The sequence below is a fragment of the Daldinia childiae genome (assembly GCF_008694065.1).
Source record: "Daldinia childiae strain JS-1345 chromosome Unknown Scaffold11, whole genome shotgun sequence".
Lineage (NCBI taxonomy): Eukaryota > Fungi > Ascomycota > Sordariomycetes > Xylariales > Hypoxylaceae > Daldinia > Daldinia childiae.
This window is the reverse complement of record NW_022984652.1, coordinates 88,020-115,216: the sequence shown is the minus strand read 5'-3', so window position 1 is coordinate 115,216 and position 27,197 is coordinate 88,020. Positions and strand designations below refer to the sequence as shown.

The 27,197-nt window shown below is 43.7% G+C and overlaps 6 protein-coding genes across 6 annotated transcripts; 2 read left to right on the top strand and 4 right to left on the bottom strand.

Moving 5' to 3' along the window:
* Window positions 1-5,384: 5,384 nt before the first annotated feature.
* Window positions 5,385-6,406, bottom strand: GL218_08037 (putative cupin domain containing protein; the record flags this gene model as incomplete). Its single annotated transcript, XM_033584826.1, has 4 exons — window positions 5,385-5,523; window positions 5,624-5,849; window positions 6,050-6,093; window positions 6,201-6,406. The coding sequence occupies 4 exons, from the start codon at window positions 6,404-6,406 to the stop codon at window positions 5,385-5,387; spliced, it is 615 nt and encodes a 204-aa protein (XP_033440926.1).
* A 773-nt stretch (window positions 6,407-7,179) lies between these two features.
* On the bottom strand, window positions 7,180-8,206 carry GL218_08036 (Serine/arginine-rich splicing factor SR45; the record flags this gene model as incomplete). Its single annotated transcript, XM_033584825.1, has 3 exons — window positions 7,180-7,709; window positions 7,772-7,877; window positions 7,982-8,206. 3 exons carry the CDS (start codon window positions 8,204-8,206, stop codon window positions 7,180-7,182), a joined length of 861 nt encoding a protein of 286 aa, XP_033440927.1.
* Window positions 8,207-9,654: 1,448 nt separating this feature from the next.
* Window positions 9,655-11,442, bottom strand: GL218_08035 (uncharacterized protein; the record flags this gene model as incomplete). Its single annotated transcript, XM_033584824.1, has 3 exons — window positions 9,655-10,108; window positions 10,186-10,925; window positions 11,008-11,442. The coding sequence occupies 3 exons, from the start codon at window positions 11,440-11,442 to the stop codon at window positions 9,655-9,657; spliced, it is 1,629 nt and encodes a 542-aa protein (XP_033440924.1).
* A 1,290-nt stretch (window positions 11,443-12,732) lies between these two features.
* GL218_08034 (Unsaturated rhamnogalacturonyl hydrolase YesR) lies at window positions 12,733-13,851 on the top strand (the record flags this gene model as incomplete). Its single annotated transcript, XM_033584823.1, has 1 exon — window positions 12,733-13,851. The coding sequence occupies one exon, from the start codon at window positions 12,733-12,735 to the stop codon at window positions 13,849-13,851; it is 1,119 nt and encodes a 372-aa protein (XP_033440925.1).
* Window positions 13,852-13,936: 85 nt separating this feature from the next.
* On the bottom strand, window positions 13,937-14,938 carry GL218_08033 (Sedoheptulose-1,7-bisphosphatase, chloroplastic; the record flags this gene model as incomplete). The annotated part of the gene is made up of 1 exon (XM_033584822.1): window positions 13,937-14,938. The coding sequence occupies one exon, from the start codon at window positions 14,936-14,938 to the stop codon at window positions 13,937-13,939; it is 1,002 nt and encodes a 333-aa protein (XP_033440930.1).
* Window positions 14,939-18,308: 3,370 nt separating this feature from the next.
* Window positions 18,309-20,814, top strand: GL218_08032 (Filamentous growth regulator 27; the record flags this gene model as incomplete). Its single annotated transcript, XM_033584821.1, has 7 exons — window positions 18,309-18,372; window positions 18,477-18,809; window positions 18,875-19,095; window positions 19,158-19,452; window positions 19,500-19,584; window positions 19,635-20,216; window positions 20,265-20,814. The coding sequence occupies 7 exons, from the start codon at window positions 18,309-18,311 to the stop codon at window positions 20,812-20,814; spliced, it is 2,130 nt and encodes a 709-aa protein (XP_033440931.1).
* Window positions 20,815-27,197: the final 6,383 nt, after the last annotated feature.

The following is a 27,197-nucleotide window of genomic DNA, read 5'->3' as shown; positions in this document are numbered from 1 at the left end:
TTCAAGTCAAATAAGGTGCTAAATTTGTTTTGCATAACCAGCCATAGGTGTTAGCCCGCTATAATAACTTCTCCTAGTAGGTTCAAGTCTATCACAATAGAGTAATATAAGTCTGAAATTCTTGATGATATCGTAATATAAAATTATATTTGGTAAAGGGTCGTTATACTCCATGGGTATCACGAGATGGGCATAGAATATGTGGAATAACTTCGTTCCGTAATGAGCTTTAATCTAAACTATGGAAGCTCGTAGCTATAGATACGAAAAATATTCTCTTTTAAATTATCGTCTGGAATCCTGATAGTGGCTCTATTCCTATAACATGAGACATAGATAATTACTAGGGATGCTGATAAAGATCTCGTATATATAAATAAACTACGCCTATGCGTCGTTTCCTATGTGTATGGTATATAGTTAAATATAACGGGGACTGCTACTATCACTTCACTTTGGCATCTTCCTCGATTCTCGATAACTAATATCTTTATATAACTATGACTCCTACTTAATACGTATGGATCGGATTGCAGGATTACATGGTGGTGGTCTCAAATAGAAACATCACTGGTTTAGATATAAATTTCAAGTGTATATGCCGCCAAAGTAATATAAGCTGCTTCAAGGCTACTCGAATAACAACCGTTAGTCTTTATGAGTCATATATCATTATGAATATCGATGCGGATCATCTCCTCAACTCGGCGTTGAAGACGGCCAAAAATAGAAAGCCTCGAAAGTTGGTACTAAAAGCCGTATAGAAATGATATGACCTATGGCCGGGAGACGCTAAATGGTATACTAAGCCAAGGAGACTAGGAGATGGTGTCTACGCAGCGGTATGGGGTTGAAGTCGTCGATAGCACCCCCGATTGGCTCCCGCCAGCGGTGCTAAAATGGGATGCCCAGCTAATTCTCGTAATTGTCTACAGGACCTGCCACGGTAGGTGTTTGAGAAGTCGTCAGCTACCTAATATTCGATTGTAAGGTAAGGTATGAGCAGATGGATAGCCATCTGAGTTTAATGAAGGAGCCGGCACATATCCTTCAGATACTTGATTTGAAATTTATTCCTTCAAATATCCCTCCATTCCGCCCTTCGTTTGGCTGCACGTAGTGAGAGCCTAGCCGTAGTTGTCGAGTATACTGAGACCTCGATAACGCCAGCGGGTCCTGAAACAGCGGTTTTTATTCAGAGAACATCCAACGAGGCGCAGATTGTGCCAGGACCTTGGCATTACCCTCGACAATGGAATAGATATGATCAGCTATATTTTATCTCCGATAGATTTTCGGGGACAAGATAGACGTCATTACCGTAGAACGTTAATAGCGGTACTGGAGCTCGATATAGAAACGCAAAGTAATCTGACAACTAAGAGGCGCTGATCTTATATACAATGAGGCTGTCTAGTATTAAAACTGTCCGTCTCATAATATCGCATCGGATGTGCATAGAGATAACCGGGGTTAAAGAATGATAAGCATATAGGATTATGGGTATGTGATGATCGGCGAAGTCAAGCTTTACACTAGAGGAGGCTGACATGGGAACATGGGGGCAAGGTGCACGGGTCTGCCTACGGCAATTAGATGGATCTGGGGCCGGAGATTTATCATGATATTAATATTGATATGATGTGGAGTTGATCCGATTGATTTAAACGTGGGTATGGTATGTCAAGCTTCCCTCAAGACTGTAAATAGCAAATAGCAAATAGAAAATAGAAAAGAGAAAATAGAAAAGAGAAAATAGAAAAGAGAAAATAGAAAATAGCAATTGGCAAATAGTAAATAGCAACTGAGTAGTACGTCAGAGTTTCATATTAACAATTGACTTATCAAGACCCACAATGACAAGTGACAGGTGGCAGTGGGCAGTGGAAGAGAGGCGGAGAGAAAGAGAGAAAGAGGAAGAGGTAATTTAGATGACAGCTAAAGTGGGCTAAATGTAGTGCAGTTAAATGTAAGGTGGTTAAAATGTTAGATACCTATTAATTGTAGTTAAATGTGGTAAAAATGTAAGAGCGGGTGCGGGACCGAAGACCGAGGGCATTGTCGGTATTTCTACTACTTCTAGTAAAAGCTATCGAACATAGGACGAGAAGGAATGCATATTGACAAGTCATATTCGCAATCGCAATTTGATGTGTAACCTATATAGATAGATATGGAAATCTTATTCAGATCTAGCTATTGCGTGTATAATATTTATAAGACGAACGATTGGTTGATTTTCTTCATCATGGCTAAAAAAGATCGACAGCCCCCACGGACCCATACAGACAAACAAAACGAGACTAATACATAGTAAACGAGAGCGAGTGATAATTGTACCTATTCCGTACATCCCTTGACCTAGATGCCTCTGACCTTACAGCCCTATTGGAAATTTGAAACCCTGTCCATTCTGCATGCGTCCTGCATGAGCATGGCGATTGAATGTTGTAAGTGGTGATAGAACGAAAAGCAAAAAGGAAAAGAAAAGAAAAGAGAAAGCCCTTCATAATTGCCGAAATTCGAAAGGAATACCAATGATACCGTTTTCCGCTCCCTTCCGTTTTTTGCCAGTCCCCACCCAAGAATAGGGGAACTCTTCCGCGAGGAAGGATGCTGCTCGATCTAGTAAGTCTATTCTATGCCAACCAATGATACATTGCCGTCTAACCGAAAATGAAATTTACCTACCCAGACAACAGAATAGAAGAAAATAAAAATAAAAATAAAAAAGCAAAAAGGAAAGAGGGAAAAAAAAAAGAAGAAGAAATCTCCGCCACGCCAGCTGGATGATGACGAAACCCCATGCTAATAAACGAAAGTGGATAGATGAAACAGAAATAACGCCATGAAATCTAATAGGGGAGGGAGGAGGGGAAAATGGTATAAAGAAAGATTAAATCGTCGAATCGTAGCTCGCAAGGTACCAGCCCTAGGGACACTGCCCTATGCCGTGCAACCTGCGCGTCAGCGTTGCACTGCTGCATGCTAATTGCATGCTGTCAAAGAAGCCCTGTCGACTATGCGAGCCGCCTTCCGGCCCGCCTCAGCACCTTCGTCAGGTATCCGTTGGCTTGGATAGGCTAGGATAGGTTAGGCTTGTGAGGCTGGTGGTGAAAAGCGGTGGTTATTATTGATGACGTCGGCTAAGAGTATATGCCCGAAACTGCAGGTGCTGTGATCACCAGCAACGAGTTATGAATAGACTGTCCTATACCTAGCAGACCAGGAGGGTCTGAGAAGTTGGGAAGTGCCTATCGATTCTGGTACTGTTGCGTAATGCTTGAGCTGAACAATATGGCTCGTTGTCTCTGTAGGAATCGAGCTGAGACAGGTGGGGACTTGATAGGCTTTTTGGGACATATATGAGAGTATGCAGTCTCGTTTCATCCCGATCTGGATCATCGGTAAGCTTATCTTCGTATTTCGCTTTCGGAATATTCATGTTTTTCCCTCCGCAGGGGTCATGTGCTGGGGTTTCTGGCGTGTATAAGATATTGAGCTTGCGGGTCAGATATTCATAGAATAGCCGTCTCGATAGAGTCATGTCGAGACCACCGGTTTCGAGATTATCCTTTTCTTGACTCATGACTTCATAATCTAAGCTCCTTACGGACCTGCGTGGACTAGGCGGCGGCGTAGGCACGTCAGGCTGGGGGTTGATCGGTCCTGGTCTGATGCGTTATACACGGTCAGCTATAATTTCACCAAATTTGATAACCACCGGTTAGAGAGAGCAGACGTTCCGTAGAGGTGCGTACTGCTATAGTCATGTTTCAAAATGACCACACTCCGGGGGGTTAACAAAGGATCATTGATACTGACCTAGGGCCTGGAGTAGGTGGGCGAGGGGGGTGGGGAAATGAAACTGGCTCGCATATGGCGAACAAGATATTCATAACCCGTACGGCAAGGATAGAGATATTCTCTGCCGTGAGCATCTGCAGCCACTCCATCTCTAATGAAGAATGTGGACTGGGTGGCGGTGTCGGTACCGGTGGACGGGGAGGGATTGGGGGTGGCCGAGGCGGCCCTGGAGTTGGGGGACGCGGTGGATCTGGGAATGACATCTTCCCGGGAACTTCCATATAGTACGCTGCCGAGTTGAACTTGGCATGGTAGAATATCTCCTTATCGTTATCCTTCGATGATAGGACCGATATTGGCCCTGGGCTAGGGGGAACTGACATGGCAAGATGCAGCATCTTCGAAATCTCCGCGTGAGTTTTGCAAGATAGTCACGTTTGATGCGTCTTCGTCTTGGAGTTGAAATCGCCGTGATGGTGATGAGAGGAGTCGTATTCAGATGTGCTTCCAGGAGGCCATTTTATAGTTTTCTTCTGACTTACAGCCAGCGTATTTCCTGGTTGAGGAGGAATAGGGGCACGGCGAAAGGAAGCAAAGGATGTAGGTTAGATGACGGGTCGGGACGTACCGCAACGGATTTCTCATGATCCCACTGCTCAGCAACCGTACCGAAAGAAGCTCTCGTGAACAGTCCTGTGAGGATAAAATAGCCTACCCTGTTAGCCATACCAAGGAGCAGACCACTATGTTGTCATTTTTGGTCCTCTCCACCATAAGCTTCATACACCAAAGGACTCAACTTGCGACGTAGAGTCAGTCCTGCGCCTTTATTATTTGCGGCTCGTGATCAGGCCTCTCCCAGACGATCTCTAAGTGTCCAGAAAAACCAAGTCATCTTGACATACTCTAGAGAGCGAGCCTAGGACAAAGCATGCGTATATTTCGTAACTTGCGGAATGGAGAATCACTAAGCACGCCGTGATCTTCGCCATGTCTTCCTCGCAGTATATTTCTTGAGGAGTTAGGCGTACTGGTTGGCGCAGGTCCGGCTATATCTCGAAAATTGTACACGGATTAGGCGTCCCGTGGCCAAGCAAGTCAGCTCAAGCTCACGATAGCAGGATGGGATATTGGGTATAGTGTCACTTAATTTGAACACGTAGGTAGTACGAATAGACTTGGGAGTCTTTTGGCTATACGCAATGCACTCGGCGTTGGGCGGACAATGGGAATATCAAGTTCTGCGGCGGAGTCCTTAGCCGCAAATGATTCCAATAAGGCTATCAATCTAACTTCTATGTAACAACCTAAGCGAAAGCGAAAGAGAATAAGCGACCACATGAGGATCATATATGGTAACACCGGCAGTCGACGATGCGGCTCATGGTAGCCTAGGGAGAGTCTCCTTTGGTGATTGGATGCCCTACAGTCTTCGAGCTTCATGTAATCGAGCAAGGTACACGAATTGGTGGCCTCTTGGTTACACCATCACGCGAGATGACCAAGAGATGAGTGAGAAATATAATAGCTACCGTAGCCGCGCCGTTCACCTGCCGGCCGATAGCACCCCGATTGGCCTACTGAAGCCATTCGTCATTTAAGATGGTAGTCTTTGGTTGGTCACTGTGACCCGATACCACGGTTGACACACGGTTGGTTTCCGAAGCCACGACCATGACGATGACACGAACCCATTCGTTGGTACGGTTCGATAGGCTATATATCGTTTGTTAGTACCCGTCCCTATTAGTAGACACGCCGAAGCTTGCAAAATGCTAAAGGGGCCGAACGGTTTGCCTTTCGGTATATAACTTACGCATGCATTATTCCGCGCTGAAGTACGACATCACCTGGCTTGCACAGGGTTTCGACAAGCTCGCCGTATGTGCTACGCCCATTGACAACATCAAATGAGTCAGGGGGGGTAATGAGGCTTAAAGTCCCACTCAACACGACAAGATAATCCGTAGATGTTGTACGGTGAACAGCGCCCTCCGTATTGGGGGCAATGTCTAGGTAGTACATATTAAGACCACCCGGAACTAGAAGAAACGAGTCAGATTAGCAATCGCTATTTGTGAGAATTGTCAGAAGTGGAGTTTGGTTTCTAAGACCTATCGTAGGTGATGACAGCTTCTGGAAATGCTAAAATAGGCAGCTTCTGCTTAGAACTGGGAGCGAATGAAGTACAGGGACAATGGGGATAAGGGGGATAAGGAGGATAAAGGGGCTGGCTACATACGCACGATTCCGAGTCCCGGAACAGGATCTAATTCTAAATTTCCACTTGATCGTTCGTCAGCTCTTTTTATTCCTTGTAATACCGTAGACTCTCGTAGGATGGATTGAGATTGCGTCGTCATAAATAAAGGGAAATGTAGAGCGAGACTCACTGTCCGTCGTTGCTAGTTGGCAGTTTCTGGCTAGATGCCACTCTAGCCCTTCTTAACTCGCCTCCCATAATAGGTTCAGGCTCGAGTTTATCAACGCGGACTTCTACTCCAGGTTCCGAGTGCGGCTTCGAGGAGCCTGCCACTACAAGAGGGAGGTTGGAAGCAGTGATGCGACTGGGAGTGGATAACTGGATTGGCGAAGACATTTTGCGATTTGTTTCGAGAGAAGTAAAATCGAAAAGTAAAATAAGTTGGACCGAACCGTGCTTGGTTTAAGAGTCGTAATGTTCAATCTGTATACTTGGGTTTCGTAGAGTTGTTTGATTTAGCCAGGCTCAGATACTCAACCGACGTACCAGACATGATACTTTATATATACTCTCAAGGCAGAGAATATATATGGCTAACTGAAGCAATTAGCTACAGTTCGAGGTATAACATAGATGACAAATGTATAAAATTAATCAGCAATAAATAGTTCTGAATAGCTTACCGATCAACCAACATCGAGGGGATCCGCAAAAATGAGCCAGGATCGAAGCCACGATGGAGCTAAACGCCGACACCACGTTATAGGAGTGAAATTTGATGATAAATCACTACGAATTAATACTAGTACCAATAATTAAGGAAGCAATTGTTGGCCAAGGAAACAAGGTATCGGGAAAACTTCTCGACGTAGTCAAGGGGTTGTTGGGACGATCCCATTAATATCAAGAACGCGCAACTAGACGAATTACATTAGATACCTAACGTAATGTACAACAGTGTCATGGCTATGGATGTTATAAGACATGATAGCCTGGAAGGACCATAAGCAACCGACGTAGGGAAGCTTGATGGAAAATAAACACACGTACTGCTACCAAATTCGTAATCTCAACCTCATATGAAGAATTCCTTGCCATAATCCGGTATTCCTTGTTCCCTGCCAAACGCCCATCCACATGCAAAGAGAAAAAAATATTAGTTCTTTGGATTAGCGGTACCCCCTACCACGACTGCGCGAACGACTGCGAGCTCGGAAGCTGTCATAGCTAGGACTACGTCGTCTATCATTGTCGTAATCATTGTAGCCCTCTCTCTTTCCGCCCCGTCTTCTCGGGGGAGACCGAGACCTAGATGCGAAAGAACCCGAAGGACTACGATTACGGCGCGTAGGTGGAGATCGGGATCTCGAGTATGATCGCGGTCGGTAGGTGTCGAAGTTATCACGACCGGAGCGACCAAAGCGTGGCGGCGAGCGTGGCGGCCTTCCTCCGCCAAATCCACCCCCTCTTCCGCCTCCAGTTCTACCAGAACCTCTGGGGCCGGGCGCCGGGAGTCGAGGGTCGATATTTGCGCCGCGGCTTGCAGTCGGGGGAGAAGGCGAGAATTTGCGTCGGGGTAAAACGATGGAAACATTGATAACCGCTCCATCGAGGACAGCTTCATGCATGTGAGCAATAGCCGCCTCGGCATCGGCCTCGTGGACGTAGAGGATGTAAGCTGTACCACGATTGGTATTGTCTATAAAAAGTTCAGTCATACAAGCTCGCTACAAGAAAGGTGATGCGCACGAATTTACTCACACTGTCGATTCATAGGCATATCTAGGTCTCTGATAGGCCCATACTGGCCAAAGATCTCGTGCAAGTGATCCTCATTGATAGTTTTTGTCAGTTTTTCGACAACGATCTAATTACAAGATTAAGATTAGTATGATATTTCGGAATAAGGATTGATATAAATCATGCGATGATGGGGACGCGGCGAGATATATTTAGAGCGAATCAACTGACCTTAGTACTGCCCTTAAGCGGACTCTCACTTCTACCCCGGTCATCACGATCACGACTTGGGCTTCTGCTCTCGCTGCGGAGCCTGCCGTTGCGACGAGGAGCAGGAGATGGTGATTTTGTAGGGGATCGGCGTCGTCGAACTGGAGAAGGCGATCGAGAATAACGCGACTTGGGGGTTGGGGAACGCGACTCAAAACGGTCTCGCGAAGGCGATCGATAATCCATATTGAAGGATTATATTCGATGTAAAGAGAGGAATTAGTAGCTGACTACAACCAATTGAATGCCTCGGGATAAATGGCAACACAGGATCAATGAACAAAAGGTTGTAAGGCTAAAAGGCTGCGAAAATGGAAGCTATCGAAATTGAGAGTTGAAAGCTTCAATAAAAAGTTGCTAAGGCTGGAAAATCCCAGAATCGGTAAAGGTGGGTGTAGTTTACGTTAGCATTAGCGCACTCTACATACAATTAATGGACAAAAAAACCGAACACTTTAAATTTTAATATATTAAACTTCATTTAAATTTACAACGTTTAATAATATTATATTAAAAAAATTATATATGTAAACTGATATTTATTTTATTTATTATATTCAATTTTAATTTTAGATTTTGAAAAAAGTAAAATTTAAAAATGTAAAAAATACATATTTATATAATTGTTTATTAACCATTTTAAACTTACGTTATAATTTAAAATATTTAACTTGAAAATTTTTCTATTTTTTTATTAAAAATAGCTTTTATTTAATTATAAAAAAATATCATTTTTATATTTATATAATTAAATTTGGTAAAGTTATGATATTTTAAAAATAGTGAGTTTAATGAAAAAACGTTATTTTATATTAAAACTTTATAAAACATATACATTTCAAAAATTCGTAACTTTACCAATTTATATTATAGAAATATATAATTAATATTAATAAACTAATAAATGGCTATTATATTTATAAAAAATAGTAAATATTAAATAATACGATTATTAAAATATTTATAAATTAATTAATTTATATACAATTATTATACTTTTATTTAATATATTTTAATGGTTATTTATAAAATATAATAATAGTAAAAATCATAATTATTAAATATTCATTCCAAATAATATTAAATTAAAAACCGTATAATTTTCGCTAATTTATTTGTAAAGTTATTAATTTTTAAAATATGTAAATATTGGAATAAAATGTGCGGTATTTTTGTCCATTAATTGTACATACCAGTCTAGGTAGGTCTAGGTACCTATGATGTACTTAGATACCTGAGGTATCACCATTGTTGGAGAAGGTACGGGCAGGCAGGTATGTACGTAAACCAGGTACTGCACCTATGCTTCCTGCGCTTCCTGCCTCAGGCAATTATTCATGTCCAATCTAAATTTTAACATCTAAATAATATAAAATAACATAAAATAACATCAATATACCTCATATATGCGGACGTCGCATTAACTATTATGCTTACATCTCAAAAATACCTATCATATTTATTATACGTGCTATACGGAATGCATCAGATTTTTAGTTTTTAAAAGGTACCCAGCAGGTACCTAAGTTAAGTGCTCAATAAATTCAAAATGCCATTTGTGTGTACATATTTACCTCTTCATGGTATCGAACTAAGATGCCCCCCCTTCTTTTAAATACCAGACATGCGATACTCTAATATTCATATCTAAAATTCGGGTTCTCCCTATCCGTCAGGTCTTCAAAAGCGTGAGCCATCCTCTCATCATGAGCCTCGCTAACACCAGCCGCAGCCAGTGCATCCCGCTTCTTATTCTGCCTTGACAGATAAAAGCGGAAGAACAAGAGGATGATAACAAGAAGAGCGTAGCAACCAAGATGAGTTGCAAATGCTGTATGGTACTTAGGTGCTTCGCGTGATAGAAACACTTGGGGACCAATAGCGTTACCTGCCGACCAGAAGATGAAATTGGTAGCCACCACAACAGTCTTCTTGGTCTGGCCTCCGACATTACGAGACATTAGGGAGAGACCTAAGGTTTGCGCTGCCCAGAAAGATAGGGTGATATAGTAGGATATGAGCAGTCCCACATGTTGTGCGAAGGTCTCGTTAGGTACCGTCATAAGCAAAATGGTACCCACGAATGATCTAGATACGTCATGTTAGTCGTGGTTACATTCCTTAGGTAGGTAGGTACTCAATGAAACTAGGATCATGCTACTTACGGGATAACGAAGCCCAGCATAGTCAAGATGTTCTGGTTAAACTTCTTCACCAGCCAAACAGAGCCTAGGAGAACCATGACGATGTAAAAGCCGAGGACCATGGACAAAAGCTGCGTCTGAAGATTGGTAAATCCTAGACTCCCAGAAATAATCAAGTTCGCAAAGGCGCCGAGGCCGCTAGTTGGTAGGGTCGTGGTGAACTGAATTCCGGCGTAGCACCATGTCTGGGGGTCAGTTAACGCCTCCCAAACCTGTTCCTTTTTGAAAGTTCGGTTCTGCAGCCCGGTCTGATTATCTCGAACTCTTTCAACCATCAGATGCTTATCCTCTTCGCTAAAACACTTGGCACGCATCGGGGAGTCAGGCATCCACCAAAGGACGAAAACGCCAAAGACGGCGGAGATGATGCCGTAAGCCATGAACAGCCACTGCCACGATCTAAGGGGGCCGTCCGTGATCAAAGTGAAGCAGTAGGCGAGGAGTCCGCCGACAATCTGCTGCGCGCCGTTCATCATATACCAATAGGTAACCCTCGAGGCTTGTTCTTCGCGTCTATACCACATAGCGGAGAGGATAACGAAAGCAGGTTGGCAAGCCGACTCGAACAGTCCCAGAAGCGTCCGGACGATTACCAACCCGAGGAAGTTTTTACATGCAGCATGGCAAGCCAAAACGACACCCCACGCGATGATTGAAAAACCAAGGTACTTGGCGACGGGAACTCGGGCGATGATATAGTTCTGCAATAGTTTTACTATCAGTATATCTCTCTGGCTCCTGTAACTGATTCAGAGGGTTAGGGATAACAATAGCGGGTCTTACCTGCGGGTACTCGACGACGAGGATAGTTATGTAGATACACGTAGTCAACCAAGAAAAGTCCTGGCTAACTTTTCCCTCAGGCGTAAGCATGCCGGTGTCTTTCGGCAGGCCCATGATCGAAGAGAAGGATAGTGTGCCTTTGTCGATAGCTTGGAGGAAATAAGTCATAATCATTACGACCAAGATTCTCTTGTCGATCATTTTCCGTAGCCTGACGTTCTCCTCGGGCGTTATTTTGATACGGATAGCCGACGAATATTTGGCGACTTCTTTGTCGACTTTGTTGTAATCTGCATGATTTCCCTTACCCTCGATATCTTCAGGCACCGAGTCTGCTCGCTCTACCTCCGCCATTGAATACCTCTTCGCGGAATCGTCTTGGTGAGGTGTTATGCGTTGGACCATCTCAGGGTCGGGAACCTCCGTAGACGACATCTTTATCAAATGCGTTGGGAGCGATGTTCTCCGCAGTTGTGATGTTTAGGGGTTCTCGGCGACTGCAGAGGTACACCACGCAGAAAAGTCTACCTGTGAGGATTAAAAAAAGAGGGAGACGGGGGCAAGAGTTTGAGATGAGAGAACCATGGCATTTTTATGTATTCATGCCTCGTATCATTATCACACCGACATCGAGCACATAATGCAGACTGCCTTGTATTGGTGCCGTGACATCGCAAGCGAGCCATCCAACACGGGGTGGATAGCCGATCATTCTGTGAACTCTCATTTGTCTACATTGGCCTGGACTAGGAGCCACCTCGTCGGATTAACACTAAGGACGGGGGGTATAATGCAGGCATATCATTTCCAACGAATCATCTTAGAAATCATTACTTGACTATATTCAACGAGGGAATAGTGCCTAATTTAGTGCTAGACTATAAGAAATGGAATCTGGGCAAATCTGGGCAGTCTGGGGCTCCCTGGGGCTCCCTGGGGATCAGCTGGGGCGAGTTTCCCCAAAATCCGGGGGATGGGGATAAAACCCCAAAGACAACAAATCTAGAGTCCTTCCGAGCCCTTGACTAACTCAAAGTAAATAACCCTGTTATTCTAAACGGAGCTCCAACTTTTTCGGGAGAGATGAACCTACGACCACCGGGGGTCTTCCCCTCAGCAAGCTAGCTTCGGAGTCAGCTATACCGAAACCACTACCACGCCCAAAAGGATCGGAGTCAAATTCCCCATTGAAGATCAGCTGCAGCTGCGTACTCCAAGAACCCCGTGCTCCTTCGGTTTAGAAGACTCCTGTGCTATTCCTCATCTGTTATATCTTATATCTTATAAACAGTACTATAGCGGTAGGATGGTGTAATTCCCATCACGTGTAATAAGACCTTGGTTTATTTTAGAGATTGGTATGAAATGGTGTGGGTATTGCGATGAAGTGATATCCCGACAACTGGGGGGGCACTTAAGGCGCTACGACACAATGTGGAGTATACCAAAATATGCACTATTCTTGACTCCTCGTGAAAAGACTCCTCGAATTTCCTCCTTTCCTTGTTCTTAAAGGACGTAAGACATGATTAAGTAGTACAACAAAGCAGACTATTCAGTTCCTTTTCGCTATACGATATTAGACAAGGAATCAAGCAAGAAAATTAAGACAGTCCTTGTCTAATACTTCGGATATATCCATCGGCGTAGTTAGATACCCCCCTTCCTTGATTATCTTCTTAGGTTGCGGACATCCCGAGAGCTGAGAAATTTACCTTGCCCAAGATGCCGGCAGAAATCCAAGGGATCAAGTCGAGCGACATCCACGCCAAGATTCAGCTCCTCATCGACGGACTAGTGAACATCAAAGACCAGACTGGGGAATTCCTGTTGACGTTAGATGATGGTCGCGTAATCGACACAAAAGGATGGAACGACTGGGAGTGGACCCATGGTATTGGTCTCAACGGAATTTGGGCTTACTACTCGCTTACCGGAGATGAAAAATATCTCAAGATTATTGAAGATTGGTTTGCCAACCGATTCGCAGCTGGGGGCACTACCAAGAACATTAACACCATGGCTGTATTTTTAACACTAGCCTACGTATATGAGAAGACGGGAAACCAGACCTATCTTCCCTGGCTAGACAGTTGGGGAGAATGGGCGTACCATGACCTCGAGAGAACCAAATATGGCGGCATGCAACATATTACATATTTGGAGGTGAACGATCAGCAGCTGTGGGACGACACACTTATGATGACCGTCATGCCCCTGGCTAAGATTGGAAAGCTACTTAACAGACCTCACTACGTCGACGAAGCGAAGCGGCAATTTCTCATCCACGTAAAATACCTATTCGACACCAAGTCCGGACTGTTCTTCCACGGCTGGACGTTCCACGACGGAGGCCATAATTTCGCCAACGCCTTATGGGCCAGGGGAAACGCATGGCTGACGATTGTGATCCCCGAATTCTTGGAATTGCTAGACCTACCCGCCAACGACCCGATTCGAAATCACCTCCTAGACACGCTGAACGCGCAATGCGAGTCCCTCAAGCCGCTGCAGACGTCGTCGGGCTTGTGGCGCACGCTCCTAGACCAACCGGAGGAGGAAGGGTCTTACGTCGAGTCGAGCGCGACGGCGGGATTTGCCTTTGGAATCCTCAAGGCACAGAGAAAGAAGTATATCGGGAAGGAGTACGATGCTGTAGCTCTTAAGGCTATACGGGCGGTGCTGGATAACGTTGATGCCGATGGAGAGCTCCTGAATACGTCTTTTGGTACGGGTATGGGTCACACGTTGCAGCATTACAAGGATATTCCAATTACGAGCATGCCGTATGGGCAGGCGATGGCTATCATGGCTCTAGTTGAGTTTCTAAGAGTATATATCTAAATCACAGATTCTATCAGACCCTTTAATGTGCAATCAATGTGGTTAGCCCACCTAGCTTGCTTTCTGGATTCTTTAACGATAGCTATTAGTCAAGGAGAATCTTCTTTGCAAATTCCACCTCCTCAGCTGTCCCGCAGATTAGCCCTGCAGTTTCGTTCAAGTCTCCTAGAGGTCTTTCTAGTATATTCGTCCCGTCAGCCGGGTCGATCGCGGCCCCTCCAGCACACTCGACTATTAGCGCAAGAGGGAATAGTTCATATAAACGTCGCAATTTAGCCTTGCTAGTTGAAGTCACGGGCGATATATATATTCCGTGACCCTTGACCAGCGCATGAACTACATCTGGAACAAGACCACCGCTATAGCGCAGCGTATATTTGTTCTGGATATAGTGCGTGATTAGACTCATGTACTTCTCGTCGTCCGCCGCCGCGCGGAGATTTGCGGGGGCGAAGTAACGGGTTTTATACGGCGATTCTGTTAGTCGAACGGCAGACCGAATGACTTCAACTTCACCATCGCGGACTCCGTTTTCACCAATTCCCAATTCGAGACATGTTGGCTTGGAGCCTGGAACGCGTAGCGCAACAATAACTGTGGTACGTGGTCCGTAGACACCGAGGACAGAGGCAACTAATTTGCTTGCGGGTGGTTGGCCAAGTGCTGTCTTCCCTTGCCAAACACCAATAATTGTACCGACAGTCCAATTCGGTGCAATTATAGAACTTCCATCTAGAGGATCAAACGCAACGGTATAATTCTCCTCGGGGATATTGCCGGTCGAGGCTTCTTCCTGGATTTGAACATGCCGTTCGACCGGATCCTCTTCGCTGCTGGCAGTCACAACAAAAGGACAGCGCGAAATGGCGTCTCGAATGCTATTCTCGGCTAATACATCCACATTCAATTGGTCATCACCAAAAGCATTCGCGCTGCCTGCCTGCGAGACATAATGTGACGTCCTGAGCGATTTGGCGATGTCCGAGATGCAGTTGATCAAGGCCGGCAGTACAGAGTCGATTAATCCCTTGTACGCCTGCGAGGGGACAGCAGAACGCAGCTGATGGGTCAAGTCGGAGCTGGTCATTATCTCTTAAACAAAAAATGAGTATTATTATTAAAACCTCATTCTTCAGACAGAACTCTAATGGAAGTTTAGCCCTCAAAATAAATTCGATATGCAATTAACGGGTCGCTAATTTGAAGCTGATCCTTAGCCATTATCGCGTTGCTTGAGATTGGAATTGAAGAACTTTACTATAAGCGAATGTTGGTGTTATAGCCCAAAGTCAATGTATTTACTCTGAACATATAGCTTAGAGACTACTTAAGATAATTATTTCGATGGAGTATTTTTCTATAATAGACAACAAGGGCCAATTTTAATCATTAACTGACATATCAACATATTTCGTATGCAACTATTAGAGCGTAAAAGGGAAATGATCTTACAAAAAGTAGGTAAGCGTGAGGTTTGAAGAGATATCTATCCTATTGTGAATAATATATCAACCGATTATATCCACGGTACGAAGAATGGAAACCTCTCGTGTTATCGAAAAGACATTTCCGTGATCCGGTATCCGAGATCCGATACACTGACGCATCCGCACCCCTTTCCCTGGTTTGCTCTTAAATACGTGATCACCTCGTAGATAGTTGTCAGACTATTTTGACTTTAATATTTAATATTATTTATTATATTGGTTTCAGTTGAATAAATACCCAAAGTTCAAGCTTCAAGTGTTTAAGCCATCACAATGCCAGGTCGTACTCAGTTATCGCCAGAGTGTAACGAGAGATCTTCAGATCATTATGATCTCCTCCATAATTATTCCGTCTCCAGAAATGGATTTCTTCCAGAGCGAGAACCCATAAGCCGTCTACCACACCATTATTATACCCCGTGGGAATCTATACTGGATGATCTCCCATCACTGCTAAACAGCAAATCGATCCGAAAGGCTGTAAATTCCATAAGGGTACTTTCGACGAGCAAACTACACACAGAAGAAGAATGGCAGCGAGCTTACGTAGTTTTATCATTCTTAGCGCATGGATACATCTGGGGTGGTGAGAAGGCATCAGAGGTATAACAGATCTTAATAATTATTACACATGTGGCTAATAAACGATCAGGTACTTCCCCCGGCGATATCAGTACCATTTCTTCAAGTTTCGGAACACCTCTGCCTTCCGCCGGTTGCGACATACGCTGCTCTTAACCTATGGAACTTTACCTGTAACGGACCCGACTTTCGAGACCTTGACAAGCTAAAAGCCTTGCATACATTCAGCGGAACAGAGGACGAGTCGTGGTTCTACTCAGTGTCAGTAGCAATGGAAGCGGAAGGTGCCTATATAATTCCGACCATGCTCCAAGCACTCGAAGCGACCCAACATCGAGATTACTCGACAATAATCAAGGCATTAGACCAGCTAAAGATCTGTATCGGGAGACTTGGCAGATTACTCGATCGGATGGACGAGAGATGCGACCCAATGGTCTTTTATCACCAGATTCGTCCGTATCTAGCCGGAAGCAAGAATATGGCTGCTTCAGGTCTCCCTAATGGTGTCTTATACGAAGACGGGAACGGAATACTCTGCTGGAAGCAGCTGAGAGGTGGCAGCAATGGACAAAGCTCGCTTATTCAATTCCTCGATATTGTCCTTGGAGTCGAACATACTTCATCCGGGGGTAATGCGCGTACAAATGCTGTATCGAATTCAGGGGCGAGAGAAGCCGTAACAAGTTTCCACGAAGAGGTTCGCTCCTATATGCCAGCACCGCACAGGGCGTTTTTAGAACACGTCTCACAGATGGGCAGTATAAAGGAGCTCGCGAGTAAGCAAGATGGCTCGGACAAACAAGAACAGATGCAACGATCTTTTCAAGCAGCTACTAAAGCTCTTGGAGACTTTCGCAATAGACATATGCAAATAGTGACGCGATACATTATTGTGCCGTCAAGAAAACAGATGCAAGGTCGGGTGGTGAATCTAGCTACAGCATCATCGCGACCAAACGATGGCCCAGAAAAGCAATTAACTGGGACTGGAGGGACGGCATTAATACCTTTTCTAAAACAGACACGTGATGAAACGTATCTGGCGGGGATTATGACGCAAAAGACATGAGTATGAGTAGAATTAGATACCCAGGTTATGTTGAGGGCGCACCTCAACCCAAAGCTATCTTAGAACTTCAGCCCAAAGTCTAACCTAATCAAGCAAGTGTGGACCTTTTTTCACCCCAATAATACTAGCGCACCCAAAACTCGACTACTATTTCATTAACATTATATTTATATAAATATATATTTTTATATATTATTATAATATTTAATAAAATATAAATAATTTATTTTAATTAATTAATAATTAATTAATAATTAATTATTAATTAATTACGTATTAATTTTTAATTAATTTTTAATTAATTAAAATAAATTAAGTAAAAAAATAAAAAATAAATAAAGGCATATATTTAATTAATTAAATTTTATTTACGAAAGTCGCTTTTAAAAGTTTTGTTTATATTAAACATTTGTTAAATTTAGTTATAATTGTTAAATAGTTGTAAATGGTTTTACCTATTTAACACTTAAAAATTATAATGTACATTGAAATTTACCTTTTATTATATAAATAATTATATAATTAAATATATTTTTAAAATATAGCAATTAAACCACTTATAAATATAAAAGCTTATATATATTATGGTATAAATTTTAATATTATAGCTTATATATTTAAGGTAAAATAAATATATTAAATTGGTATATATGGAGGAATACATCTATCATTACAAGCAACAGTTGTTGCTAAGATTTGCCAAGTTAATAAAGGCTGACCTATGGACAAAACTTTTAAAAGCGACTTCCGTATTAAAATTTAAATGTTAAACGTTATAATATAAAAGATTTAATAATTGTAATACGTTATAAATATAAGGGATTTAAGCTTATATTTTAATGAAATACCAAAGTTTACTTTAAAGTCATTTAATGTAAAACTCACCCCAAAGCGGGGACTTTGTTAATTGTAACCAATTAAACTTTTAAGTCCAAGGTTTTAGCTTTTGCCAAATCGGGTTAGACTTTGGGCTGAGGTTCTAGGATATCTTTGGGATGAGGTGTAAACTCGGTTATGTTTGTACAATAAAGATAAGCTGTACAAAAAATTCGGATGAAGTGGTGAATGGAAGTATGGAAGCTCGGATATCAGAGGCGCTCTTCTATAAAATGGGAAGAAGTACATAACCTAGAAAGATCCACAGGGGGGCCACTACCTGTAAGATCATCCCCCCCTTTTATTTTCCGGCTTCCGAACTTCCGACTTCCGATTCTAACAAGATCAAGTTCACCTCTATGTCTCAGTACTTAGGTCCAAAGTCTTTACATAACACAATTACAAGCCACTTTTGATGTTGATGCATAAATAAAGTGGTAATGTCTTCTCCAATGATTCGCACGCGGATCGCCAATGCCTGCGATACGTGTAAACAGCGTAAAGGTAGGTAGACATTACATGCATTCTCTTATTCGTTTATTTATCTATCCGCCTATAGGACGTCTTATAAATGTAACTCTATCTACATATAATTAACCACTTCGTAGTTAAATGCGACGGAAACTTACCCTGTAGTTACTGTAGGCGTCGACAGGGAGATTCGACGTGTCGTTTTTCTCCTACGCCTCGTCGTCGACCAAGGAGACCACATTTGCCTTCTCCAGAGACATCCGTGACCCAGTCATCCGTTCCGTCGATAGGACCGGATGTATCTACCGATGTTCCCGTTTCTTCGGCCGAACCCTCTCGCATTCATACGGCTCATACAACTCAAACTCGCACGTCGGATAACATCAGCCTTCGCAGCGACGCCTCCGCCGAGGAAGAAGCCGATGTTCCCCGTGAAGCCCGTTTATTGCGCGATGCTCATGGAAAACTAAGTACGCACACAGATTCAAATCCCTTCTTGGAAAGACTTATAAAGAAACTAATTAGATAAATTCAGCTTTCGTCGGAGACTGCGCGCCGCTGTCTCTTTTCCAGACTGTTCGCCATATAGTGACATCTCGGGTAGATCCGAATGCCTTTAATCCACAAACAGGACAGTCGGGTCGGGTTTCGATGTTGGAGAACTCTTCCTCCTACCTATCATTTTCGGCTATCGGCAAGGAACCATATGTGGACTCTGCTACTGTCGGACAGCTAGTGTCATCATTTATATCAGCGGTAACTTCGTCGGATCATTTATCGGGTATTTGGTATAAATTATTGTCTAACCCCTATTGCAGACTTCTGGACTAGTCAATCTCTTTGAGAATGAAAACCTCGAGAGTAATATTTTGGCATGGATTGCTAAAGAAGGAGAATCTGCCGACGTAACATCCGCAGTCAATTACTTAGTTTTGGCTATCGGTTCGCAGTCTATCAATGAAGAATCCGCCGCTATATCTTTTCAATATGCGAAGACCCTAGCTCTATCATGCCTCGGTGGTGATCTCGGAATTGAGACGGTCCAAGCTTTCGCTCTTGTGACCATTTATATGCTTCGAGCCTGTCAGATCAACGGAGCTTATCTTTTCTTCGGTAAGTGACACAGCGGAATATTGAATCCTCGTAGCTAAGCGTTAAAGGCATCGCTGCGCGGGCGGCGTACTCGATCGGCCTCCATAGAACGGAAGTAAATACTCGGTTCGGATCTAATATGCATATTCAAAGGTATGGTCCCTATGCCAACGGATTACGCCTAATGTTACTGACGGTAATAGAGACCGCCTTTGGAAGAGCTTGCGAGTTTTAGATTTATTTCTGAGCATATCTATGGGTAGGCCACCATCTATGTCAGACGTAGACTGCACGGTGCCTTGTCGAACTTTTAGTGCCAACGGCCAAGAGCAGTATGACCTTTTAAATGCCTCGGTACAGATACTCTCTATTACCGAAGAGATCGTACTTCGAGTATATTCTAGAAGAAAAATCTCATTCCAACTCACTGAGGGAATCTCACGCCAACTTCGAGATTGGTCAAGCAGGTGGCTCCCTCGCCTCAAGCAAGCCGTCGCAAAATCACCTCAAGAGGACGAAGCGGAGATCATCGGTGCGTGTCAAGTCATGTCGTCTTATTATTATGCTGTCATGCTAGTAGCGAGGCCTTTCCTTATGTACGAGTTGTATAAGCGCCTGCCTGATCCAGACATCCCTACTGTGACCAATCTGTCCAATGGGGGTAGCGATAATTCAGGGAGAACGAGGCTTGCAAACGCGTGTATTGATGCAGCAAGTTTGATGGCTGAATCAGTAGCAGACTTAGTAAATCACCAGATCCTAGATGGATGCATGCCATTGATAGTGTAAGGTAAACACCCTCAATCCTTCAACCCATACTAACCCGCTCAAAGCTCATGGCTCTTTGCTTCTTCCTTAGTACTTGGTGTTGGCCTCCTCGGAGGGTTTGGACGAATACTCGAAAAGTACGCTCGGATGTCTATAGCTGGGCTGGAATACTTTGCCAGGAACGATGCGCACGCTCTGCAATACTCACTTATTGCTAAGTCTTTACTATCTAACGCTCTAAAGCATCTCCAAAAGCAAGACATCGACGAACGCCTTCAAATCACAGAGAGTTCGTCTAAGCTATTTGGACTGGTTCCAAAAGAGCGATTACTCCGGGAGGACGCCCTCCCTACAGATACTGACCAGCCCGGGATTCTTCCATCGGACATGGAATCGGCCAATGCGCCTCAAGATTTGCTAACGAACGAGCTATTCGCTTCGCCCTTCCACGACATTGATCCTGCCCTTTTATCATTAGGCTGTTCGCTTGATTCCACAGCCGGTGCTTTTCTAGGTAGAGACCAGCAGGACCGGATTGACCACGTTTTCGGCGCCCTCAACCTGTTCCCCTTATTGGACGGAAATGGCCATATAGATCTCGTGCATAACCTTTAAACGTTTCTCCTCCTCGTGAGCATTGAAAGAACAAGAACTGCCAACAAAGCAGCTTCCTCTATATCTGTTTCAATCTATGGATCAGCGATCGAAGCTTTCGCGTCCCTCAGACTACGACACACGTCGCGTCAAATGGGTATGACTCGGGTGGATGATGCTAGTAACAGAAAGGATCCGAGTGAGAAGTCTATGACCTTCACTAGAACTAAACTGCTAAGAACAAAGGTTACAAGACCGTTTAATCGACTATCACCTTAAAACCTATGTGTATCATATAACCCGACTTCAATACTTTAAAATGATGAATGCTACTCCTGGCGCCCACCTGTACTGTTTTTCTTCGTTGTATTACGCGAGATATCTAGATAAATATTCATATATAGGTACCTCCTAATAATACTTCCACCCATTCAAATGATATATGTACCTTTTCTAAGATTTGGACCAGTAAGGCATTATTAGATCAGACAGACAAACGATTTGTATCTAGTAGCAACACGGATTTGTCGACCACAACATAGAATTCGACGATATTGTCTGCAATAATAGCCAGAATTTATCGCTATCGTAAAATTGAACATATTGATCACGGAAAATCATCAACAGCGGAATATCGTCAATACTGCCAATACCCCTACATTTGGCTTAGAATCATCACCTTTGAACCACCTAAAGCAAAGAATACATATTTCGAGAAACAGATGGAAATGGGCACTTGGTAAGATCTATCTATATTTGGAGAACGCATCTAATGAAAAACTTGAACAGGTCACGCACAGACAGACTCCCTATCTCGCAAGACGTCCTTTTCCCACGCTATTCCTCTTCCACGATACCCCTTTGCTACAACGTAGCTCTCCTACGACATACCTCTTCCACAGCGTCCTTTACAATATACTGCGCCGTCTCCTACCACGTATTTATGGCATGTCTCTCACAGCATACATCTCCACAAGAGATATACCCCACGGTATACCTCGCTTAAGATATATCCTACGGCGTCCTTCTCTCACAACATACCTTCCCAATAGCACAACTTATACGACCTCCTCCTACGGCGTTCATAAAGTCTAATAAACTCTTAACTTCCCACGGCCTCCTACGCCCTATAGCCCCTCACAGCTTCTTGCGGCCTACCTCTCGCAATATACCTATCTTACAGCGTCCTTATACAATACCGCGACACCCTACAAGAACTCCTACGTACCCGCGGCGGCCGTAGCATTGTCTCTTACGCTTCGCCTTGAGACTTAACAGCCGATCATCCGCCTTAGTCCACAGATTGGACCCAGTTCTTATATCAAGGTAGAGGCGTTTAGAAACCCAAGACGTAACTATAGATGGCAGCAAAACTGCTCCCCGACTTCCTGAAGTCCAAACTACTGCTTCGCCGCTACGTGTTAAGCTCCCAACAGCCCACGGCGCAGAAGAGGCCACCATAGAATGCAACGCGTGGTACGAGAAGCTCCCAGCAGGTTTTGCTGTAACTTTGAGACATCCAAGGCAGCGAAGAAGCCGACTCCCCCTCGAGAGATGTACCGCTCTACCGGAAACTCCTACAGGTATGTCTGCCACTCTAGCAGGCGTAGGGAGGATTTAAGACTGCCAACACGCTCTTTGACGACCGGTGGGCTGAGAAAACCTAGAAACCAGACGGCGACGCACAGGCGTGCTGCCGAGAGTCGACGGCTATGAAAGAACCGTGGCTAGTTGCTAAATGAGAACCGACACAGAGGAATACTGGTGGCAGCTCCTGAGCGACCCAACGCGATTCCTTGATAGCCCACGCTTCTTCGAGATACTCTGCCGACACGAGGGTCTAAGTGATGCAATCGAAACCAACGGGCGGCGACGCCCACTGGAACTCTCAGAACCGCGACTCGAATCTACAGAAGACACTAGAGAGGCGCCCGCGGAATAAGAACGCAGCTCTTACTTATTCCCCTGGGAACACCCGCTGGCGCTTCTACCGAGGAGTCAAGCGATCGGTAGTAGCGGACAGCAGAGTGGCAAGCCCAAGGTGACGAGCTCTAAAATCCACTTCGCGATAGCTCGTCACTAAGTTTCAATTGCTATTACTAAATATATGACATTAGGCCGCGCAAACTTGACCCCGAATAGGGACTGTTTCTCATAGCGAAACTTGTCTCGTATCTGGACCCTAGCGTTCGCCTTGCCACTTGATATTGTGATGAGGAGCGAGTTGTAGGGATGGTAGCTATTGAATAGGTAGTCGTTAGCAGGCCTGATCATATTGCTAGATATCATAGCAGTCGGACTAGGCGTCGCCAACATGTAGAGTAGCTCGTAGAATAACTTGGATATTATAAATAGGTAAGCTATGCCATCCTCATTACCGTCTCGTCGAGCGGCAAGACCAGACTTGGTACGCTACCTGCGTCAATTGCCAGTATTGTCGATATGCGTGTCCCCTATCTTATGTACTCATCCCATGCGCTCCCGCTTGAGCTGTCTGATATCTCTTTTAGATGCTATTCTACATGCCCATATATAACCAATGCCGCCCTTCTCCCTGCCTGTGGAGAAAGCATCAGGACTAAAGGGGAGTTAGAGAACTTCGGCAGAGAATCTTCCTCGTCTTATCGAGGCCATGGATGCATTATTACAAAGCGGTTTGTCTAATTATCGGATTTGGGGATGGAAACTATTCCAAGATCTGTGAACAGGCGTTAATCCCGTACGTGCCCTGTTGGGTGCTATCCCAATGTGCTAACAGGATCGGTGCTCGACGCGATTTTAGGGCTTGAGTACAGCATCCACCGACCACTTACACCTGAGTTGATCTTCTGATTGATAAAGGCAACCTTAGGATTTGTCAGAAGTCGCGCATCCGTAACGACTATAGAAGAGCTAATATATATCCCAAAGGCCTTTAGATATGGATCTTCGCACCACTCTAGGTGAATAATGCCCTCGATGATATCGGCTAGATGCTTTAGTGGTCTGGTAACCATAGTCTGGTAGCTGTAGTCTAATAACCATGGCCTTGATTATATCGGTAGTCTAAGAAATTTGGTAATTCCCAAACAGTAAATATCGTGGTAAGAGCTTTGGGGTATAGTAATACACCTATTAGGCATTTAACTTAAAGGTACATTTCTGGTCCTTAATGTTATTACATAGTTCCAGCTAAGCGAAAGTTCAATTGCAATGGCTGAAATGTAAGATACCGAAAGCTACTGTATATGTAATAGAACGAATGTCACTGCTGCAATGTATGAGGTATCATAATGAGGTTATATCTTCGAAACTACTTTCAAAGGTATCAAACTATTTAGGCTATTTACAAAGGCGTCAAGGTATTCCAGCCCATTTCCATTCCGAGAATGTATTGGACAAGTTTAGGAAGAACCGATGTCACTAGTTCGGATTATGGAGTCTACAGCAGTCAGCATGTGTCCAAGTCTAGAAAGGAAATAGAAGAGATGGGTGCATTACCTGTTTTATATTGACGCATCACTGCGAAGGATTATTAAGACTAATCGTCATAATCCGGTTGACTGGATTGTAGAGTAGACTATTGATTGTAGAATGTGTACATTGTATTGTGTTGGTTATTGTATGTTAGTTGTGTTTTGAATTGATGTAGGCTGTATTGGTTTGATTGAGAGCGGTTGATCATAGGCTGTTGATTGTGCCCTAGAGTCCTTGCGATATAAGATAATGAAGTATAACAAGTCTTGCGATGCGTCATATTTAAACCACAATAAGATGAGCATTCACAAACTTGGGAATTGCTCTCTTATAGCACCTTGGTCTTCACCGACCAAGAACGTAATCTCACGAGGAGTGTTTGTACTGACCGAATCAGCAAACTCCTGGAGCTGTTTGATCTGCCCCTTTTCGGTCTCGCCCATTAGTCGAGCCTCTTCGTAATATAAGAGTGCTCGAGAGCATCGCAACGACAGGCGAAGCGAGCCTGTAAAGGGGCTTCGCGGAGATCGAACGGATTGAAGTTCCGGTTTAAATAGGATGTAGTGGCATCTTGCGACAACCTAGTGCATGAAACATGCGATATTGATTGGAAATAAAAATCCATCCCGGCGATCCAAGTGGTTCCCTCATGGCTATTCCCGACCTCGAAATTGCGATACATATTGAGTTTGATTAAATAGTTAGTTAGTTAGTTTAGAGCTCCTTGCGGGGCGATTAAGTTATTTTCTGCTTGAGGTTGGGAGGCTAATTGCCGGTGAGGCTATCGTAGGGCCTGCACTGTGGGTTTGGAAGTGTGATGGTTTGTAGGTTGTGATTTTTGCATGCTTTGTTGAGCAGTTGTTAATAGAGGCTTGAGTTGAAATAAAGGCATGGTAAAAGAGAGTAGTGCGTTTTATTATTTTAGCAGATTATAAGAATTAAGTGATTGTATTATTGTCGGATAGTGCCTTTCGTAGGTTTTGTTAGGCAATTGTGAATAGAGGATTGGGAAGTTAAATTATTTTGTCGGTTCGTGATTTGTAGAAGGGGAAAATAATGACGGTTAGGCAGCTCTATTATTTTAACTCGTAGAGGCGGTGTGTGCAGATGGCAGTATTCTTAGGGGGAAATAATGCCGACCAGGTGGCTGAATTATTTACAACCGGCAAAAGGCACAATAGACGTGCTTATTGATACGGGAAAGAACGATATTGAAAATGTGCTTGTTGATACAGGAAAGAACGACGCTAGAGGCCTTATATTTCAAGCAACCACGACGATACCTAAGGTAGGGGTAGGGTATAAGGCCCGTGCGAAGGATCTAAGCCTTGCAAACAAAATAAGCTTTATAAAGGTTCCGATTCACTTTACCCCACAGCATTTATCTCCATTTAGGTACTAGGTATTACACTATTTACCCCGCTGTACTTCTCATCCCCATATTCACCCCGCCATTCATCTCCTACCCTTTCAAAACACCAAATTGCCCCGGGGCAAAGTGCAGGATTGTATTCTCAATAATTCATCTTGTAAATACATCTCTTATCTTTACCGATTAACTTTACTATAGTAATTGCATTAAGTATTTTACAGAAGTCACATTAATTTTTGAACTTGAATAGCCATATTCTTTCTCTATAAGTGCTAACCTATTACAATAGAGCCTAATTCACCACCCGTCCCTTAAGCCACGGGTGGAAGAACCCACTTCTCCAAGTTTGCCAAGCTGAAGAAAGCCATCCATAAGGTAGAACAATCCGTTATAGAGGTACAATAGGTACCTAGGCAATGTATTAAGGTAGACCAGCTCGTAGGGAGGTGGTATTGATATTAGATGCGGCCCAAATTTATCTCTTTAAAGTAAGGGAAAGATATAACTAGATGTAAAGACGAAAACCTCATCAAGGCCCGTTTCCTAGCTCATGTTCCAACGGCAAGTATCTTTAACATATCCCGTGGCCATTGCTAACTCGTGTCAATTGTAGACGCCCTTACGCCTCCCCGGATCTCTTGGGGTTCCTGATTCCGATCCTACTCCCAGCCCTGATCCGGCCATGTTCTATCCGGAACATACCTTTGGCCTGCTCCCTACCTTTTATCTAGAATATACCTTTGGTTAGCCTCTTCCATTTATTCGACATATGTACATGACCCTTTCTCTCATCTACAGTACGCATATGGACAGTCGCCTTCCTTTAATTCGGCACATATATTTGGGAACACGCTTCCCCCTTTTTTCAACCTCTATAGCCGCAGCCTCTACTTTTCCACTAACCTATACAAACATTAGTGTCTACCTTTCCTAACTCCTACCCTATTCACTACCTTATGGGATTTGGCGAAGATAACGGGTAAAATATAAGTGGTATTATCCTTCGCATCTTATTATACGTCTGACTCTATTTAATAGTTGGACTATATTGGATTTAATATTAGAGCTGCTGGATTCAATGCTGGGGTCACTGTAGTCACTGGAGTCAATATCGGAGTCACTACAGTTAACATTGGAATCAATACTGGAGTTAAGCGAAAGCCAAGTCAGGTACGTAACATCCTTGTTCCTAAGCTATTTAACTCGAGCTAATTATAGGATCGTTTCAGTTTGGTTATTGAGGAGTTGTTGAGAGACCAAACTGTAAGTTATCCCATTACCTTTAGAATTGTTATACATCTCTGACTTGGATTAAATGTAGGCCATTACCCTGCTGTTGCGAATTGATGGTCATTCATCACTTCGAAAAAAGCTACGTGTAGGAGTAGATAGCTCAGAAACTCTAGATAATGCTACTTTGGTAAGTAATATCCTCTAATGCGTCTCGCTAATTTATTTCCGACTGGAATTGATTACAACCCATCCAACCTCACCTCACCAGTAAACTCATTGAGGCCCAACAGCTTAGCCTACAATCCGCCAAGCTGCCCATACGATAGCCGCGCATTACAAGCCC